Raw genomic sequence first — 21516 nt, forward strand, 5'->3', positions numbered from 1 at the left:
AGTGAATTTGTACAGGAAATTACAAAGACTTAATTATTTTTCACTGGCCATGGGATTTTGAGGTCATCAAAATACCTGATCCCACAAACTAAGGACCAACTCCTCTTTTCACATTCATGCAACATCTCTCAAGCCAATGAGCTTGCATTTGGCTCTACGTTTTGTATAGGAAAATTAGAACAGTCAAGAAATTAAAGGGACCCCCCCAAGTAATTTACATTCAATGTAGAAACAAGGAGTTTAAAACCCACTGCATTTTGATACACCTTTATAGTGTTCTTCTAAGGGACAAAAATATATGAGATGATATTTATTTACAGATTCTATGTAGTTCAGGAAACGGTAGGAAAAAATTTACAATAAAATTGACTTATTAGTGATGGAAGGAGTTGAGGAACCCCTAAAGAAGAACATTGAAATATATTTTCTTAACTTTTCAAGAACTTTCTGTAACACCTGGTTTCACTGAACAGAACGTGATAGTGTATGGTGCATTGGCTTTTGTTCCCAGTTCAGCAACACAGGCTGGAGCTTGTCTTGAAGTGAAGTGAAGCAGCACCACAAATGAGCAAATATGAGGGGAAGGAATGCAAATAAAATCTGTTGTTCTTGCTACTGCTATCTCAGACTCTTCTGTTAGCCTAGGGCCAGCCAGGCAAGGAAGCTTGCAGTCAGAGGTAGATAGCTGAGCTACTGATGAAAAACATCACTAAGGACTGTGGCCATGTGAAGAAACATTAGGATGTCCCAAAAGGAGACAAAAATACGTAAATATATATATATGTATTTTACTCTCTCTCTCTCTCTCTCTCTCTCTCTCTCTCTATATATATATATATATATATATATATATATTACACTTCAGTTTTTTTTCCCCATCATGATGTAAAATAAGAGATGAGAATAAATGAGCAGCAAAATTAAGATGCATCTGTAGATCAGGACTACAAACCTCTGACCAACATTCAGAGATCCGGGGTTAGAAATAGGCACCAGCGGCCAATTCAGCGATTAGAGGGAGCGGGGGACTATTATAGAGAAAGCAGGACCAATTGCAAATTTCTGATCCAAACATACATTATGCACCTTTGAAAGTTCCGCAGGGGGCTGCTGATTTGAACCCAACTCTACTATGTACCGGTAGCACTCTTAGTAGTGTAAATACCTTATGAGCCATTTCAAACAACTTGTATTGTATAACAGTGGTATTGTTTATCCCTCACTGTACATTAGTATTACAACCTGAATCATCACTAATAATTGACAACATCACCTCCAGTTTATTTTAGTTTTGCTCAGTCTCCTCTAAGTGTACTGATCACTTATTTATATGCTCCAGGAAAGCCTCCCAAAAAATCACCCTGTAAAATACCTGACCTGTATTTTTTTTCTATCGCTGGATATCCAGCAAGTTTAGACATTGTCAGTGAGAATACAAAAGAGTCCTGACTAGATCTTTGTCTGTATTTACTGGTCTCCTCCTTTTCTTCTCTCCCAGAAGGACAGGGTAACATTTGTGGAGAGGTTTCAGAGTAGCAGCCGTGTTAGTCTGTATCCGCAAAAAGAAAAGGAGTACTTGTGGCACCTTAGAGACTAACAGATTTATTTGAGCATAAGCTTTCGTGAGCTACAGCTGACTTGGAATGTTTGGATTTTTGTTGATTAGGTGGTAGAGGAACAAGAAAAAAAAATTAACTTCCTTTCCCAGGACTGGGGTGGGGAGAGATTTAAAATGTATCAGTAGATTGAAATTTATCATTAAATTCATAATTTTTTAAATCAAATTAAGCAGGAAAAAAATTAATCCTTCATAAGATCTTTAGGACAATTTCTCAAAGGAAGTTCTGCAGACAGGGCCTAATTCACCATTCTGTTACACCTGCTTTACACCAGTGTAACTGCATTTAAATGCAATTGATTTGCAACCAGCAAAAAGTTCTAGTAACAGAGGTCCCACAGTCACACCGAAGGTCCCTATAACAAGCTGCATTTGAGTACACAAGTAGCCACTTACATGAAAAAAAGTGGGGGTTAGGTTTTTTTGACCACACTTATTACACCCTGCTTTGGAAACAGGGCCTCTCTCTAAATCTAAAAATCTAAGTCTTTAGAAACGATTTTGTGTCCCCACTGTATAACTCAAAATGAGTTTTTTATTAAATTGACATTTTGCAGCCCGCTGGTCGGTGATTTAGTCTAGTGCATTTGAGTGCTTTGGGGAAAAGCAAAGCAAAATATGGCCCAGTTGTCTGGCTTAGAAATGAATTTTTCTACACATGTGGGCTAATTTATTTAAATGAAAATGTCATAACTAATTGTAGCATTTAGCCTTAGTGAGCATGCATGGCAGTCGCATTAACACAACAGAAGACAACAGCTCCAAAGGAGTTGTTACTATGTACCAGGCCAATAATCCACTAACAGAAAAGAATTTGCACAATAGACTCTAATGGTTTCCAAGGAGCCATTATGGTATATCAGGTAAATAAAATATTATTGAAATGTAGTTTTTGCATTTAAACCATTTTCAGCAGATGCATAGGAAGTAGCAAATTAAAAAAACGGTTCATGTTTCCTTGAGTACTGAAAGGAATCAAAAGAAGCATTTGAAAAACAAAGCAGCAGTTTCTTACCATTGCAAGAGGAACAATTCCTGCAAATGTTGTTTGGCTGACAAAGATCTCTGAGACCACCAGTTCACTCATCGAGTCTTCTCTGGGGTATTCCACCTGCCAGGTAATTTGCTGAGCTCCTGCCAGGCTACTGCTATTGTCAATTTCAAAGTCCATCTGCAAGATCTCATAGAAGGAGATGTTTGCTCTGGAAAACAAAATGCGCATTAAGTGCAATTTAAAATGAAGCATCAGCGAAATGTCAAGCACAAAATAAATTGCAACAGGTTTTTTTCTTTCCAATAGGAGAATTATCAAATTCAACATGCAGACTTCAGGAAACGTTGCCTGATCTATTGATTGTGTATTAATTATTTAAAAATCTCCAATCGACAAATTAACACCCTAGGTTTGACAAGCTTCAGTTCCAAGAGTCCAGAGAGTTGGAAATCGGTTACGGTTTAATTGGAAACCCCAACGTGCACAGTTGCAACACTCACTGAGGAAAAAGCTTTTGACCTTTTAATAGTTGTATTGACACAATTAGTAAACTCACAAATGTTCCGACCCAAACCAGAATGTAACAGTAATGCAATATTAATTTTACATCCAGCGCCATGCCATATGCACACTCACACAATCCTTGTGAAGACCCAGGGTAGAAAAACAGGTGGTGGTCCACAAGTGTCTAATCCTATATCTTGCATGTCAAGTGATTCCAATGGTTGAGGTCTCAGTTGTCTAGACTCTAGGCCGTGGTTAGCCATAAATGACTGCTATGAATATTCATCAGAGTGTTCAGCCTCCTTTGCCCATAACTCACTTCTTCTTTCTAATAATGTTGGGGTGTCCTGATTCTGTATGTTCAAATATTAATTATTTCAGATATATTAGCATATATGTCAATTAGTTACTATAGCAATACTGAGGTTAAGCTTCTGCTCATGTTAGAGTTGCCAATTTTTGGTTGGATGTATTCCCGGAGGTTTCACCACATGACATAATTTTTAATTAAAAATTAATCTTTAATTCTTGGAGACTCCAGGACAGTCCTGGAGGGTTGAAAACCCTCACTCACGTTCCTATCCCAAAACAGCCAAACTGGCATCATCTGACTTTCTGCAGTTACCCATCAGCATTTTGCGGAATTTCATAAGAATTTCTAGCAAAACTATCTCTTATGCAATATTGGGATTTAGGGTCACTGTTGATCATTTTGCTTATGCTAATGCTTAATAGGCCTAACTTATGCTAATTACTTAAGCTAATGTCTTATGGGTTTGGGCCTGTAGTCTTCTTATATTGTTGTCTTTTCCCTATATCTTATCCTTATACTTAAAAGCTAACTTTAAGCCCATAGGCTTATACAGGGATTCTCAAACTTCATTGCATCGTGACCTCCTTCTGACAATAAAAATTACTACATGATCGCAGCAGGGACCGAAGCCCAAGCCTGCTGACCCAGGACGGGGGCCAAAGCCCTGAGGCCCTGGGGGGGTGCTGAAGTTGAGGGCTTCAGTCCTGGGCAGTGGGGCTCGGACTTCGGCTTCAGCTCCGAGCCCCAGCAAATCTAACGCCAGCCCTGGCGACCCCGTTAAAAAGGGGTCACGACCCACTTTGAGATCCTGACCCACAGTTTGAGAACCACTAGGCTAACCCATAGGCTATAGAAGTTGATAAAAGACTAAATCAAACAATCCAGTGGGCAATGGCTATACTTTATAGATGAGCTAACAATCTATCTTTTAGCTTCCTGAAAAGGAAGCATGTTTCCCATTAAACTCAGACTTTAATTCTAAGTAATCTCAATGAACCTGTAATATAAGCCCCGGACACCACACGGCACAGATGTTGCTAAATTGTTTATTCAGGTACCACTATCATTTGGTTGTTGCAAATACTGACGTTCTGAAACAGTAGAATGTTTGGTCATTCCTCATGTTGCACCAGAAATGAGCTCTCAGCTTTTTTTTTTTTTCCCCCTCATTCGAACATGAACTGGCCTTTATCTCCATGCAAAAAATGGATTTATGCTAATTATACATCACAAAAACATGCGGTTACATTATCCGTATTTTCAGTTCATGGGAATATATTGCTTGTTGCTGATGCACACTTGTAATTGTATGAAGATCATTTTATTTTGGTCATCTGGGAATAAAAGATTAAAAGTGGATGTAAATGCAAAGCATTCAAGCTCTGTTTGTGACTTATTTCTGTTTCTTTTATTAAGAACGACACTGAGGGCTTGTCCACACTTACCGGGGATCCACACACTGCAATTGATGCACTGACGGTCGATTTAGCGGGTCTAGTGGAGACCCGCTAAATCAACCACAGATCGCTCTCCCGTCAACTCCTGTACTCCACCTGAACGAGAAGCGGAAGGGGAGTCGACGGGAGAGTGTCTCCCATTGACATCGCAAAGTGTGGCCCCCGCGGTGAGTAGATCTAAGTATGTCGACTTCAGCTATGTGAATAACGTAGCTGAAATTGCGTACCTTAGATCAATTTCCCTCCCCCCCCATAGTATAGACAAGGCCTTAGGTACAAGGACTTGCCCATAGCCACACAACACATCAGTGACAAAGACAGGAATGGAACCGAGGTCTCCTAAAGCCAAGTTGAATGATCTACCTACTGGGAAACACTACCCCCCTTACAAACGCCTGGCTCTCACTCCCACAACAACAACACTACTACTTTTTTAAGATGATTTTTGCCCAAAATGCTCGAGTCCACTAAACTAGTCTAAAGTAATACTGCAGAAAAGTCTATCCATGCATAGTTTTAACTTTCTTATACTGCTGCTCTGAAGTGAAAGTGCAGTGCAGAGACCTTAATGTTCATTTATCTTCTCTACCCTCAGGCAAGGCTAGAAGCTATTAATGCATCGCCTGGGTGACCAACCAGACTACCAACAAGATGCCAAAGACAAATTACGCTATACAAAGTCAGGGATATAATTAGAAACATCTCAATTTCTGCAGAAAAATATTGTCAGCATAATGCAGAATTCAATAGTACGGGACCCTGCTCATTACTTCTAACTATTTGTTTCACTTAGTCACAAACAGAATACAGAATACAGTCACAAACAGTCATAAGTCATAAATTAAATTTAGAGATCAGCCCTGGATACAAATTCTAGATTCAAATTTTGAACCCTCTGGGTGTGTCTGGATCTGGAGTTTCGGTTCAACCCATTACCCCAAAAGGGACCAACTGAAAAAAAATTCAGAACTGGGTTCAGAATTCTTAAAAACTCTTTGGACCTACGGTTCTGGTTAGGATTCATCTCTAAAGTAATTAGTAAGACTAGGTAGCATTTCAGTGCACCACAGGCACTGTCAAAAACTGAGCTAAACAAACAATGTCATGATGTCATGCTGACAGTTGTTTTGTGCTCAATCCATGACTCTGTTATCCTCTTCTGTTTTTCTGTATCCAGAGAAAAACTATACACTTACAGTCTAAATGGCCAATGTTATGTTAAAGACAACAGCAAGAATTAACAAGTCTCCATAGTCATCGAGGTTTACCTGGTCCTCCCTCAGCACACGGGGGCTGGACTTGATGACTTCTTGAGGTCCCTTCCAGTCCTACGTATCTCTGATTCTAGACAAGAACAGCGCGTGTGTGTGTTCTGTATACAGCTAGACTTGGCAGAATTACATTTTTATATTTTTGTAATTTTGACAGATGATAGCTATGTTTATTTTAAGTATTTTTTCTATTTTTATCAATTTAAATTTTCACATTGACAGGAAATCATTTAATAACAGTAGACACTGACATTCAGAAAGTTAAAGCTTTATAACTGTTAAAAGAAATTACAAACATCAAATCAAAATATACAGATATATAAATATTCTTAAATCAAACTCCCATAAGTTCTCAAGCAGCACTTTTCTTATTTTGCCTATCTGTAGTTTTCAATCACCATCAGTGGAAACATTTTTTTCGTCGGCTTGTGTGTGAACTGTGAAATCAATGTTTACCAACATTTACCAATAAAAATCTAATCTGAGCCTATATATAACAGACTGCAGAGACTGTCAGGGAGGAAAATGGCCACTGCCTCTGTAAACAGGCGAAGTTCTAACTTTCATTTAAAGATAGATACCTCTGTATACTCCAATTGCTTGAAATCAGATTTAAATTCCGACATAGAATACAAAAGGAGAACATCAGATACACTCACTAGGATTGGCAGGAAATCAAGAATTCCATTTCATGAAAAATTTCAGTGCGGGCCCTGACCCCAGGATAGCCACTATCTCAGCAGTCAGCGCATTCGTGTGGGACAGGGGAGAAGCAGGTTCCAATCTCTACTCTACCTAATTTAGAGAAAAGACTTGAACCTGAGTCTCCTGCACCCTAACCAACAGACCAGTGGCTATTCTGAGGTCTCACTCTCTGATTTTAACCAGAAATCCCATTCTCAAACTGAGCAACTTTCCCAATGAAACCTTCATCGAAACAGATACAATTTCCATGAAAAGTTTCAACAGCTGTGAAGAAATCTAGTGTCAAAAAATTCCTGACCAGTTAACACAAACACATACACACACAGTCCCTGACTTGAAATGAACAATCGGAAACTACAAAAAGAAAAAAAGGGTGCTGGTGGAATCCAGTTTGCCAGGAAAATTCTCTGCCATTACTTTAAATGAAAAAAACATTGCTAGTCAAATGCTTCCTGCTTTGTTTCTGAAGCAATTTAAATGTACTGAAAGATGTCAACATTTCAAAACAGGGCACCAGCTTTTTTCTTTTTTTTTTTTTTTTTTTGGAAGACTGCTAAAAGAGCTGTACTGATGTGCCAGATTCACTGTGTTCTAATTAGGTTTTATTTAGAGAGTTCCTCCACCAAGTACACAGCTTTCACAAAATGGCATTCAAGCCCCTGCACTACTTTATTCGTCGGCAGTGCTACAAATTACTTTCTTAACAGCAGGTCAGCGAATTGTCTCCAAAACTGTGGTCTCTCTTTTTCACTCTTCAAAACAAAGATCTAGCCCTCAGAGCAATGCCAAGTGCTATAGTATCTGGGACACGGAGTCCCCCACGGAGAGGCGTATGATCAGTCCACAGACTTTGCTCCTGATCTCTTCCCAGGTTACAACTATTGCGAACAAATGATAAAGCTTTAAAAGTCAATTTCTTTCTTCCTCAGTTCATAGCCTCCCTTCTGTCCCTACAGTCCTTATTCTATCCCTCATCTATAGATCCTTGTGTTTCCAAGAGCAGGAAGACTTGACACTTAATGCATATTGATACATAAAGCAATGTATTAACTGTTTTCAATAACAGTGTGTTGTCAGCAGGCCTCTCAGTAGTTAATTCAGGAACTCTGAAATTCTTAAATCCAGGGCACTAAAGACCTGGAGCATCTCTCATTTACACTGGGGCAAATCAGAAGTAAACTCCACTGAAGCAACTGGAGGTAGGCTGGAGTAAAATCTCAAATAAATAAGAATCAATCCCTGAGAATTGAGTATTTATTTTCTTCAAACTTCATCAACCTCTATTTACCAACCATGATACTCTGTCTTAAAGTTTATTTGAGCATGAGCTGTAGCTCACGAAAGCTCATGCTCAAATAAATTGGTTAGTCTCTAAGGTGCCACAAGTACTCCTTTTCTTTTTGCGAATACAGACTAACACGGCTGTTACTCTGAAACTTGTCTTAAAGTTCTCACCTTCAGTAGTGGGGATTATCTACGTGCCATTCTGTTCCATCTTTTCTTTTTAAAGAAGCTCTGTCCTGTCATGGCAAATCTTCGATTTCTCCTTGGCCTACTCTGTATTTTGTGACCAATATTGAGAAGCTGGCTCTCACATCCTCTGGGTCACTGATGTTCTTTAAGTGTCCAGCAAAGATAAAATGCCATGGAAGTGGAAATGCTCCCAGCAAAGGAGAAGAGCGTAACTCATACTGTTATCAGCCATTAAATCCTATTAAACCAAACTCTGTCCTAAGACCTGGCAACTCTTTCTTGCAGCCCATTCCATCTTTGTCTAAACAAGTTTGCAGCAGAGAGGTGCTCATGGAATCCGAGGGTTGTAAGTTTCTTGTCTTCTCCCCCTTCCTTCATCTTCCTTCTCCTCCATTTTTATTGTCTAGTCAAAGCTTCTGCCATCTTGCAAGAACTTTGCCAAACCCAGTTTAGAAGAGCAATAAAAAATAAAGTCTAACTTTTTTTTTTAAATAAAAGTAAGATTATTTCCTGCAAGCAGGAGGAAAAGACCTTATAATTTTAGGCAGCTGGCATGCTTGCTAATAAGTCCATTTCTATGGAAATGAGTTCATAACTATTAATTTTGCCTGCTCCTGATCTATTCTTGATGAGCCTTTCAAATTTAGAAAAGCGCTTCATGATTCTCTCAATTTGGTAATTACTAACTCCCTTTGATGAATCCAACCCAGTGTTTCAGACATGAGACATTCATGAGACATTTTTCTTTCTGGAGAGGAGAAAAAGGAAGCATGGCTCAGTTTTATTTCTTCGCACAGCCTGAAGTAAGGAGGCCTTGTTCATCAAAACACCGTCTTATTTATAATCCTACATTCTATTGTAATTGCACTGTCACAATATCTCTTTCCCAGGGCAGATGAAGAACCCCTCAAGATTTTGATGATTTTACTCAGCTTCCCAAAATGTCTCACCTCAAACGTATTTAATGGATTCTGCCAGGTCTCCAACAGAAAGTGGCCGTGGGCCATCTTCTGACTTGTCATTGCTCCATGCACTACAAAATCATTGGGAGATTTGTGTAACTCTGTGTTCCTGTCCTGGAACATATGGTTTCTGGGATATGATTTAGAAACCCATGCCAAATACATTCCAAATGCAATTTTCATTAGATCCAGAAATATATTTAATGGCAATTAATTTGGACAACACAATCTGGTTAAATTCCAGAATAACGTTTTGGGCCCCGATCCTGCACCTCACATTGCACAGGCAGGTCAACGTACCCAAGCAGAGCCCTGCTGACTTTCATGGACCTCCATGAAGATACAGCAATGGAGAGGCAGCCGTCTTCCTATGCGATATCACTTGCAGGGCTGAAGCTCTAAATATTTCCTTCTAAAACTGAGTTCTATTAACGCAGTAAAGAGCATTTGCCCACCTTGAGACAATGGATGTCTCCAATCAAGAATGGTCTTCCAGTGGGACAAATCCTGGACTACGACTCCAGATAGAGACTATCGGTGCTATTGAAAATCCCACCCAAGGGCCTTAAGAGCATGAGTTCCACTAAAAGTCCATAGTATTTGTGCTATTAAGTCACTTAGGTGCTTTTGAAATCAAGCCTGATATTTAGACTAATTGTTACCTCTATTGACCTTCATTACCAAAAAACAATGAACCGTCATGGTACTTTTTTTTTCAAACACACACACACACACACACACACACACACACACACACATATTTCTCTTTTACCTTAACGTTGCAAGTGGCAGTAAAGGATACCTTTTAAAATCTCTATCTTAAAAACCGATGGCTCTGTATATTCACTACAATATTAGATCAATATTATTAATATGTGAATTGCATGGGCTCATTTAGCAAACTTATAGGTTACTTTGAAAATGTACTACAACTCTAATGCAAAGGCATTAATAAGCACTAGAAAATAACTTATTGTTATTGAAATATGACTGGATTCACTTTATATTTAACATATTTCTTTAGGTGGAACACAGGAATTATAGCATTAGCAATCTAAATACTGGATCAATATCATACTATGATTTATGTCATAATGATAGTTGAAATCTGACTAGTTAGTAGTTACCTTTTATAAACAAAAGAAGGCAGAGCTATCAGAATCAGATTCTTTTAACAAAGATCTAGATTGCGAATGTACCTGAAGAGGCTGGTTGGTGTCTGCTTTTTGTAAAGAATGAAATATTCACAATGTCACAGTGGAAGATGACAGCAAAGCAAGTTCTGAAATGCTGCTAGGTTAGGTGCATCGCTGGATTATTGAGAGTTTGTTGTCAAATTCCGTCAACAATTCAGTTTTCATAAAAACCATAAAGTTATGTTAGTGGTGTTGGCTTTTAAGAACAAATCATGATTTTTCATTAATTCATGACACAATGTTTTCAGTAAATGACAATCTGTTTATGAGACACACACAGCAGTGGGAAATTGTGAAAAAAAATGAGTGTGAACTAGTTAATAATAATAAATGTTTTTGATGTCATGTCATTTGAGAATATTTTGGATCATTTTAAAGTTAATAAAGACCTACTCCTGCTCCCCCTGAAGTCAATGTCAAATTCCCATTGAATTCAATGTGAACAGGAATAGGACCTGAGACATGTAAGGTTCAGAACATGTCAGTAGTCCAAGCCTTACTCCTTTGATCTCCGTGGGACTTCTTGTATATATATTTGTTGATCAAGAGCAAAGAGCTACAGGATCAGGCCCCATATTTCAACAGCTGTTTGGAAACGCTGAGCACCCAAAACTCCAGCTAAAGTCAATCACAGCTGCAGTTGGGCATCAGCACCTCTGTAAAAAATCCTTCTCTCATTGAAGACACTTAGATTCCAGTAGTTTCTAATGGAGGAAAATCGGGCCCTCAGCATATTCCCTCTCTCTTCAGTGCATATATGGAAATTTCAAACAAAAATCTCCTCATTTTTGAGCCGAGAGGAGGATTTCCACACTATCCTGCAGGTTAAGCTTCGTAAAGTGCCACTTTCTGAAATGTGAACTCTGGGTGTGTTTAACAAAAACATGTTGCATAACTTTCAAAAGATGGGGTTAGTGACTGAAGTGACTGTTTAATTGTCTTTCCGATTAACCCAGACTTTTAGGGCTTAGTCATCAAAATAAGCACATCCTGGGGAATCACATGATTCTTTTGAGGACTGGGAGGCAGGTACAATGCCCTGGAAAGAAGCCACCGGCCCAACTCACTCCTACTGCCAGTAGGAGGAAGGAAGTAGAGACGGTATACTCTCCCTCATCTCCATCGCCGCCACTCCAGATCTGACAGCCCCAGGGCCTGTGCAAAAACCAAGGGCAGATGTCTTTAACATGAAGGATCAAAAGGCTGATGGCAGAATTGTCACGTTCTCAGCAAGCTTCAGGGGGAAGGGGGGAGGAGAGGGAAGGAACTTTGCTCTTTGTGGTTGGAAACTGATTCCCCCATGATGGATTCTTTTTTACACTCTAAACCTCAGGACTTCCATCGCTGCTGTGAGAGTGCAAAGAATGCAGGATGAAGCCAAGCAGCATGATCTGGTGATCACGTATGGATTGACGCAGCAATTTCTTATAGCCCAATAACAAAACAGCTATTTTTGTTCAAAGCACACCATCAAGACCAGACATTACCCATATTTTTGCTTAGCCAACATTTCCCTACCAAAACCAATAAATCTAGATAATGAGCAAACATTTTAAGCTCCTCAGCTTTCTTCACTGCCAATTCACAGCTGTCCCTCACACTAACGCTTGCAATGACATCCCATTTATTTGATTTTATCCACATCATCATGACAACTCCAGAGATAACTGAGACAATCGTTTTTATTTGCCTCTATCTTTGTGACAGCATGCAGGAAACCCTGCTACGAAAAGAGGCTGTGGACGCTATTTTAGCAAGCCTTTACTAAATAGGACTTACCAGATCAAAGTCAGTTCTGGTGTGATTGGGTGGAGCTTCATTGAGAGCAATGCACCCATTTGCACTACAGCTCCATTCAGTCCTTGGTTTCAGTTTTCCCCGGCTCAAGCTTTATGGAGGCTCTTTAGGTTTCAGAGAACATTTCAATTAAACCAGAATATTTTTCTGACTACCACTTAGAAGCTCTTTATTGTTGTACTGCATAGTTCTTAAAATAGAACTCTTATCACCATGAGAAAGCTCCATACTGGGGATTTTAACAAACACATTCAATTAGACAGACGCAGAAGTCAGGGTTAGTGGATGCTGGATACGAATAAAACCAACTATTTTTGTTTAAAAGGGGGGAAAAAAGTATTTATAAGGAGAAATGTTGCCGAACTTAAAATGGTTAATAAACACTGGAGCCAAAACAGTTCCCGATTTATCAGCTTATTTGTAATTTTCCTTTACCTGTTCAGATATCCTTAAACGTTTTGAGATCATCATAACATTGTATATTTTCAAATTCTTGTGCAGAGCCTGTAAAATATGCCATAAAACATCTACTGCATGCATATCTGCAGTGGCTGAGTTTTAATCTACAGATGATTTAGAGTTCAAAAATATTTCCGATGTATTAGATGATATAAGAGCATTTCTCCTCAAAGGATCTTAAAACACTTTATAAACCATAAATAAATAAATAATAAACGTTTCCCCATGCCCCAGTATTGCCCCACCAATGTTGCAGATGTGTAAACTGAGGCACCGGGAGATTTAATGACCCAGCCATTCTGCCAATGAAGTTGATAGCAAACATTCCAAGTGCCTTCAAAGAGAATAAGAGCAGGCCCGAAGTGACTTTATAGTCAAATAGCAAATCAGTGCCAGATCCATGAAACAGAAGCCAACAGTTACAATTCCAGTCTCTAGAGACACACTGCAAAGCCAGGGGACAGCTTCTAGGTCTGTCTACGATATGACAGTAGTACCAGCACTGAAAGCACAATTTGCTCTATATATTGAAATAAGGAGGAATCCCACTGAGGATGATTCATCTACCCACACAACCCATCCAAGGAAATGAGCTTTGTTGTGAAGAATCTATGCAGGGATTGGCGAGAACTGAATCCATCCCCAACCTGTTAATAGCTCCTCCATGAATCCATGTGCAGGAGTTAGCGGCCACTAGGTATGCACTGAGGAACACATACACTCCCCACTCCTTCTATTACAAACTACAGACCTGAGACTGAAAAAAGAAAGCTAAAGCACATGACTCATCAGACTATTTACAATTGTATGGTTTTGTTGTGTCGGATACTAGCTCAGCTATATGTATAACTTAAAACTTAGCTAAGTCACAGTAGTCTCATTTCCAGGATACACTTTTGCAGGGTCTTGCAATATTTGGCATTTTTTAAGCCCCAGCTCCAGGACTCATGTGATTACATAAGAATCTTGGCTTTGATTGTTTTTAAACAAGTTTGTAGCCCTCTTGGTTACAGAAAGAAGCTTGAAAATGAGACCTGGAAGTGCCCTAAAGATTCAAAATTCAGAAGGCAAATAAAAAGAACCCTCCATTTATTATTTCTTTAACGTCTTGCGATTTTTAACCTAATCTCATAATTTTTGAGAGACTGACTCATGATTTCTGACTGCTTGGAGTTGGCAATACTGAGTATTAGAGTCATTCAGAATAATGAAAGTATTTCAAACATTTTTTTTTTAATAAAACCACCACTCTCAGACACAGCAAAAAGTTACTCACAAGCAGGTTGCCATTTATACTTTAGAGAGACAATCTAGTCTGACAGCTGGATCTCCTTGGGGAGACAATTCAACCAGAGGGAATCTAAAAATGCAAGCTCTATGCGTGTTGAATTTGTGAATGAAAAGGATGTGGTGACGAGCTGCAGATGGTGACACTAATGGACCCAATGTGTTGGAGCAGATACACAAGAACAAAGGGAGAAGAGTGCTAGGGGCTGGAGGACTTTAAAAGCCTCTCGCCACACCTTGAACTTAATCCTCAATTTAATGGGCAGCCAGTGTAAACAAAGAAATAACGGAGAGCAAGGACATTGGAAAATTAAGCAAGCAACCTGATTTGCAACTGCTTGCTGAGGGTGGATAGAAATCACCAGGAGCCCAGTGTGAAAACTACTGCAATAGTCCATAGACGAAATAATCAAAGAACAAATAAAAATGAAAATGTGGCCAAGAATTATTTTTGTCCTCCTACATTCTGTTCAGATTTGTACAAGTTTTGAACATTTAAAAAATCCCTTCTTTTGAACCTATTGCACCTACTGTTACAGCTCAAAGCAGGAGATGGGCCTTACCTACACTGGCAAGTTACTGCGCAGGAAAGCAGCTTTCTGCGGTGTAACTCCCGAGGTGTACACACTGCCAAGCCACTCAGTGCGCAGAAACTCCTCAGTGGCAGGGTTGCAAAAAGAACACCTCGATGAGAGTCGTAAGCCTTACAGCACAGAGGCTCCAGTGCTGTATTGGCAGTGTAAACATATTACAGTGCAGGAAGCAATCAATTGGCCTCCGGAGGTGTCCCATAATCCCTCAAATGGCTGCTCTGCTCATTGTTTTGAACTCGGCTGCCCTTGCATGCTGGGCTGATTTGCTCCGGGACACAAAGCAAACCATTAATGTGGACTCTCTGAACGTACAAGACAGCATGCTGACACACACTCTGTCCCCCAAAACACACTGTCTCTCTCCCCCGCTCCACACACACACACACACACACGCACAACCTCCCTGTCAAACACCCCTCCTTCAGTTGAAAAGCAGCTGGCAATGTAGTAGGATGCCCATGGAACAATGGGATTGGGAAATCTGCATCATACGACACTGTGCCTGTCCCATGAGGCATTGCAAACCCTTCCCAAAGCACCCTGCAGCCAGTTGCGTGGTGGGATAGTGACCACAATGCACTGCTCTCTTTCCCATTGCAAGAGTTGCTAATGTGGATGCGCTCCAGAGCACAGTGTGAACACGCAACAGCAGTTGTATTCCAGCGCTTTAATAAAAGTGGTATAATTTGTTACACAGAAACTTGCCAGCGTAGACATACCCTTAATGTGTGTCTTAGGGATAGTTCACATCTGCTAACAAAATAAGTGGTAATGATAACAACATAGCCAATGGAGTTACACCAGGGATGAGTTTAACCCATTAACTTCACCACAAATGAGTTTACCTCCCCCCACCCCCGCCCCCCAAATCTCCTGGTTTAAGTAGGGCATGAACAAAATTGGCTTTATAGGCCAATTATGATGAACCAATTTTAGTTCTGATTTTTTTCCCCACTAGTGATTTCAAAATACTTAATAAACCCTGAAAATGACACTATACGTGTGTCTGAGCGTTACCACATATTAACTAATAAAGGAGATTAATTCAACCCAGATGAGCAAATAGGGGAGTGGATTAGAGTCCACATTCAATATATTGACAGAATAAAGCTACTTACTATAGTTTCACATGCTTTCTTTGTTATTTGATACCAGTTTATGTTCCTGATTGCTCAGTGCAAAACCAAAAGTATCAGAATAACCAAGATTTGTAATGTAAATTACTCTATGAAAAGTGTCTCTGGATTTTTGACAAAATAATGAATCTGAACTCTGCTAGACCTGTAAAGATAAATATTGCATCTGATCTACTTAGCAGCAGGGAGGGAATTTAATATTTCCCCTCTCAAAAATTATTCCACCATTATTTCATAATGGCATGAAAATGAGGTCAAGAGAATGGTCACCCATGCAACATTGTCTCTAGGTCACCTTCTCAGAGGATAAGTCACACTCGCAATACAATAACATCCCCAACATGTGACATGAATTCCAATGCCCTGGCTGTTGCTGGGATGCAGTGGGGCATTGCTGGGAGACCGGGTCACAACTGTGAATAAATGGGCTTTGTCATAAAGGAGTAATAAGTAAGGTTAATTACATTGGGAACTGAGAAGGTATAATTAGAAACGGAAAGGGGGGAAGTGATGTTCCATCTTCCCTCTCATTCCTTCATCCATATGATAGAATACTTGGTCCTATCTCAACACAGGGGCTGGGCGAGATGACCCCTAGAGGTCCTTATTCCAACCCTACATTTCTATGTATAATGTCTCTTTGGGGCTTTATCCTTTGAGGTGATCAAATGTCCCCCTCCAGTCGAGAAGTTGGGCACCTTTAACTCTCAGTGAAGTTAACGGGCATTGAGGATGCTCGACACTTTGCTGGATTCATTGGGATTACTCGTGTGAGTTAAGTTACTCACCTGCATAAGGAGGACCAGACCTCAGAGCGCTTAGGAAGAGGCACAGTTAAATACCAGGGACTTCCTTCAGTGCAGCCAGAGTTGTTTATACTGGAGCTAATTTACAGCAAAGCACCTGACATTACAATACCAATCCAAGAGCAACGTCCCCCAGGACAGAACACTGATGCAATGGATCATGTCAATGAGGAGCACAGAAAGGAGAGGAAGAATTCCACACATTTGGTAATGTTTGGTCTTTACTTTTAGTTATTTGATTGACAGGTGACTATAGAATGGCTCTGTGTGGAAGAGCACTAGTGATGGACCTGGTGAAATAGTGCTGAAGATAATTATAGACTGATCTCTACGCTATGTGATAATTTATTGGCTCTGGCCCCAGTACAATAAAGCACTAATTTTAGGCTTCCTGAATCCAAACCTAAATCACAGGATCATCTCTCCTTTTTTTTCCTCTGGCTTGTTTCTCTTTTCTCTGCTTTTTCCCCTTGGAACCTTATTATAATATAAAAGCAGTGAGCTAATAACAAATATTAATTAATGTAAAGATGGATAGGACATCATACAGAACTTACCTTTACAATTATTCCACTGCAATTGTTCCTGTTTTTTGTTTTCCTTTGACACAATTAAAAAATCATTATATTGCCGAAAAAAATACATTTCCAGCTGCCAAGAAAAATGGAGCAAGTCATGTGAAAGCAGTGTGAAGTGTAACGGCAGGTTCTTCGAAACACTGGCAGTAAATTCATCTTTGCCCAGAAGAATTATGTAAAATATCAAGAGTCCTAACATTTAGGGTAAGCATTGAGCAGGCTTTATGAAAAATGCTGTCAGCTGTCACAAAATCATCCTCTTTACATGCATCTCTTTTCAGAATATTGTCTTTTATCTATTTTCCCCCCCATAAACGAATTGCTCAGCTCTGGAAAACAGATTAGCTGAAAGTTTTAGATTTTGTTGTCCCAGTTTTTCTTTCAGGAGAGTTATACTTACACCTATCACAGTGGATGGTTATGCTGGAAGCAATTTGCCTCCGTGATTTTTGAATATCCTCTTTCAGGGAATTTGAAATCTCTTGTTTCTAACTTATTTGTTTGGTAAGTTTTACTGAAGCGCTAAAAAAGAGAGCGCCCATCCACACACTCTAACCATCTTCGGCCTAGTAAATGCCGCAATTTAAGATTCCCACCAACAACTAATCCATCTCTTACTCAAACAATTCACCATCTCTGATATTGAAATGGTCAAATGGCTGGGGGTGAGAGGGGTTTGGAGAAAGATGAGCACTGCAACAAATCCTGAAGGTCATCAGATTTCAAAGCGTGGGGACTGACAAAGAATACACTGCCAGCAGCCCTTTCTGATTTATACCAAGAGGGTTATCTCAAACACCTCAGCTGACCTCATTTGTAGCAGCATGGTATTATTACCTGTACCCTCAAGTACGTCACTTGTATTTACTAAGAAAATTCCATCTCTGCTGGGCTAGTTAAAAAAAAAAAAAAAAAAAAAAAAAAGCACAGCATGATAAGACAGTAGCTAAATGTATACTGATTGCAGTAATTGCATCCATTCCTCTGTCAGAAAGTCTTGTATTGTATTTCTAATATGTGCTGATAAGTGCATTCACAACATGATTAACTGCCTCAAGACAAGAATGGCTATTATGTTTAACAGACTGATTAGCAAGTGACGGAGCTGCAAACTGTACTCCTAGTAAATTGGCTGCTTTTAAATTACAGCAGCTTTTTTATTGTTCCATTTTTAAAATGCAATGGTTTGTTCCACATATGCAATTCTTAACTGATGATCAGTAACAGAGGAATACCGAGCTTTCAACGTTTAATATTCTAATCTCAATTAAAGTGTTTCACGTTTTCCTTTTAATTACAGTGGAATCTGTACCATACACCCCTGTTGTTCAGCAACCTTCTGTTTTATGTGACTCCCAAAAAGGATCCCAGAGTGTAATTCTAATCCACCTTTATTAGAGGGCCTACCTCTGTTAAGCAACCAATTTTTTTTGGTCCTTTGAGTGGTCAATTAAGAAAGGATTTACTGTATTCTTCCCAGCATCTGACTGTAAATCCCTCTCCACACCATTATGAGTTTCTACCCTGTGCTGTTTCACAGCACCTCCATTAATCCTCAGAGTGGTGAGAAAGTGGGATGGAGCACTGGACTTTCACCTCTGAACAGAAGCGAAAGCGGGTCTTAGCCTGAACTCACTTCAGGCATTCCAACTTCAAAGCTCTGTGCCCGCTATAACAAAGGCCATTTATTACTCCACTGTAATGAGCTTTCACTTAACCCTCTGTACTTTATAATAAAGGCTGGGATTTGGGTGTCTAACCCCCTTAGGCTCTCCTGAAAATCCCACCCAAAACTCCTTCTACATGTTTTCACTGAATGTCTGTTATATAGAGGTGTATTATTAATTATGATGTTGTATTGTACGGCACCTTGAAACCCCACCATGGACCTGCACCCCACTGTGTTAGGTTCTGTACAAACACAGTTTGTACAGACTTTCCCCGCAGTGAGGATGTTCCAGAGATGAATCCCTGCCACTGAACATTCTCAGGATGGTAGGTGACTCAACCCCTGCTAATCCAAATGAGATTGGTGGGATATAATGCGAAAGATGATCCTGCAAAGATTATATTGTGTTTGATACTTGACAGATGAAATTCATCTGTCTCTGAGCCTTCTGCTCTCCTTGTCTTTCCTGAGTACCTGCAGAGAAAGAATTAGGAATTGCTTTTTGCTAGAGACCCCTTACCTAGGGGATATTGAGGGGCTCTTGAAGGAGCCCCATCCAGGTCTCTTAGATTCATAGATACTAAGGTCAGAAGGGACCATTATGATCATCTAGTCTGATCTCCTGCACAACGCAGACCACAGAATTTCACCACCCACTCCTGCGAAAACCTCTCACCTATGTCTGAGCTATTGAAGTCCTCAAATCGTGGTTTAAAGACTTCAAGGAGCAGAGAATCCTCCAGCAAGTGACCCGTGGCCCATGCTACAGAGGAAGGTGAAAAAGCTCCAGGGCTTCTTCCAATCTGCCCTGGAGGAAAATTCCTTCCCGACCCAAATACAGCAAGGAAAATCATAATGGCAAGAAGCCTTTGAAGAAAAGGGATATAAAACAAACACGAATGGGGAAATCCAAATGGCTCAAAGCATACACCCAATGGAGAGAAGGAACTTCCGATGTCTTGGCAGGAAGCCACAGCCGTCATGTCACTCTTTGAAAATTGGGAAGAGAAAACTGGTGCACTGTGGCCAATTTTCCTTCTACAAGCAAAAAAAATATAAAGAGTAATTGATCCTGGACACTTATTATCCCTAGATCTCAAAGCATTCCACAAAGTTGGGTAAGCAGCAGCATCCCATTTCCACAGATGGGCAAACTGAGGCACAACGCTATTAAGTGATTTGTCCAAGATCAGAAAGCAAGTCAGCCACAGAGCTGGGAAGAGAACCCATGAATCCTGGTTCTCAAGCCGGAGCCATATCTGTGGAATAGCAACTACCTTATTCCAATTATGATATCCAAGACTTTGTGTAAACTATTGTTGAGCGCATCAGATGCATTGGCCTACACAGTCACTGATAACTAGCACATTGTTCTGTTGAGTGCTCCAGGGTCCCAGAGCCTGTTCTATTTTATTTTACTGCACTGACCATACGAGAAGTTGAGTTAATGGATATATACCTGATCCTGTCCCAATTAAGTTAGTGGGAGCTTTACCATTGACTTCAGTGGGTACAGGATCAAGCGCTATTTGCTGAAAATAAATCTAACCTGTGTGAGGGCCATAAAAAAGAAATAGCAATAAACAGTGAGCTCTGACTTGGCAAATCCAAGTTCCACTTTTTCTATTACAAGCTACATTCAAAAAGGCCCTATAGAATACTGTACGATTTCATTAGATATATTTTTGATAAGCAGTGAGCTAAAATCCGGCCTCTCTCTGACATCTCCTCGTGGATGTCTAGCTGTCAGCTCAAGCTCAACAGAGCTAAAATAGCCCTCTTAATCTTCCCCCCAAGTCCTGCCCGCAACCTCCTTTCAACAGCATATTGCTGCCTGTCACTCCAGCTACGTCTACACTGCAGCTGGAAGCATGCTTCCCAGCATGGGTATAGACATGTGCTAGCTCACTCAAAGTAGCAGTGTAGCCAGGGAAGCATGGGTGGCAGCTCAGGCTAGCCACTTAAGTACACACCTACCAGGACCTCTCGGGTACATACTAAGGCACCTGGCCTGAGTCCCCACCTGTGCTATCCCCAACTACCCTGCTATTTTTAGTGTCTACCTGGACTGGAAAGCATGCTGCAATGTAGATGTACCCTCAGGTCCATGACCTGTGTAGCACCTTCAACTCAGACCTTCTGCTACGTTCTCACATCCGGGCTATGTCAAAATGTTGCAGATTCTTTCTTCATAACATCTGTAGGACACGGTGGCTTCTCCTATCATTCCACACAGTTAAACCTCTCCTTCAGCCTCTCATCACCTCCTGTCTCACTACCACAACATCCTGTTCTCTGCTCTTGACAAATGCCATCATGCCCCATTCTGAATGCTACTGCAAAGACTATTCCCTAGCCAGTTGCTTTGACATCGTCAGCCACCTCTTTGCATCTCTTCACTGGCTCTCCCTTCTCTCTCAAATCAAACAAACGGCTTGCCTTCACTTTCAAGGCCCTTCACAGTCTACTGCCACTCTCCCTATTGTCTCTCATTCAGTACGGAAAGGCCAGCTGCCACCTCCAATCTACCCATGATGCCAGCCTCCATCGGCCACGTGTTACGTTTTCAAACAAGCTTCATGCTTTCATAGAATCACAGAAGATTAGGGTTGGAAGAGACCTCAGGAGGTCATCTAGTCCTACCCCCTGCTCAAAGCAGGATCAACATCAACTAAATTATCCCAGCCAGGGCTTTGTC

The 21516-nt window shown here is 40.3% G+C and overlaps 1 protein-coding gene across 2 annotated transcripts in view; it reads right to left on the reverse strand.

Annotated features, from left to right (window-relative positions):
• Positions 1-21516, reverse strand: part of TMEM132B (transmembrane protein 132B) — a 356630-nt gene that overhangs the window by 104413 nt on the left and 230701 nt on the right. For both annotated transcript variants that reach the window (XM_074972494.1, XM_074972493.1), the window contains exon 4: positions 2634-2820. In XM_074972494.1, the coding sequence (XP_074828595.1) occupies positions 2634-2820 (187 nt within the window). The remainder of the gene's footprint in view (positions 1-2633; positions 2821-21516) is intronic.

The sequence above is a fragment of the Natator depressus genome, chromosome 15, assembly GCF_965152275.1.
Source record: "Natator depressus isolate rNatDep1 chromosome 15, rNatDep2.hap1, whole genome shotgun sequence".
In the NCBI taxonomy this organism is placed as follows: Eukaryota; Metazoa; Chordata; order Testudines; family Cheloniidae; genus Natator; species Natator depressus.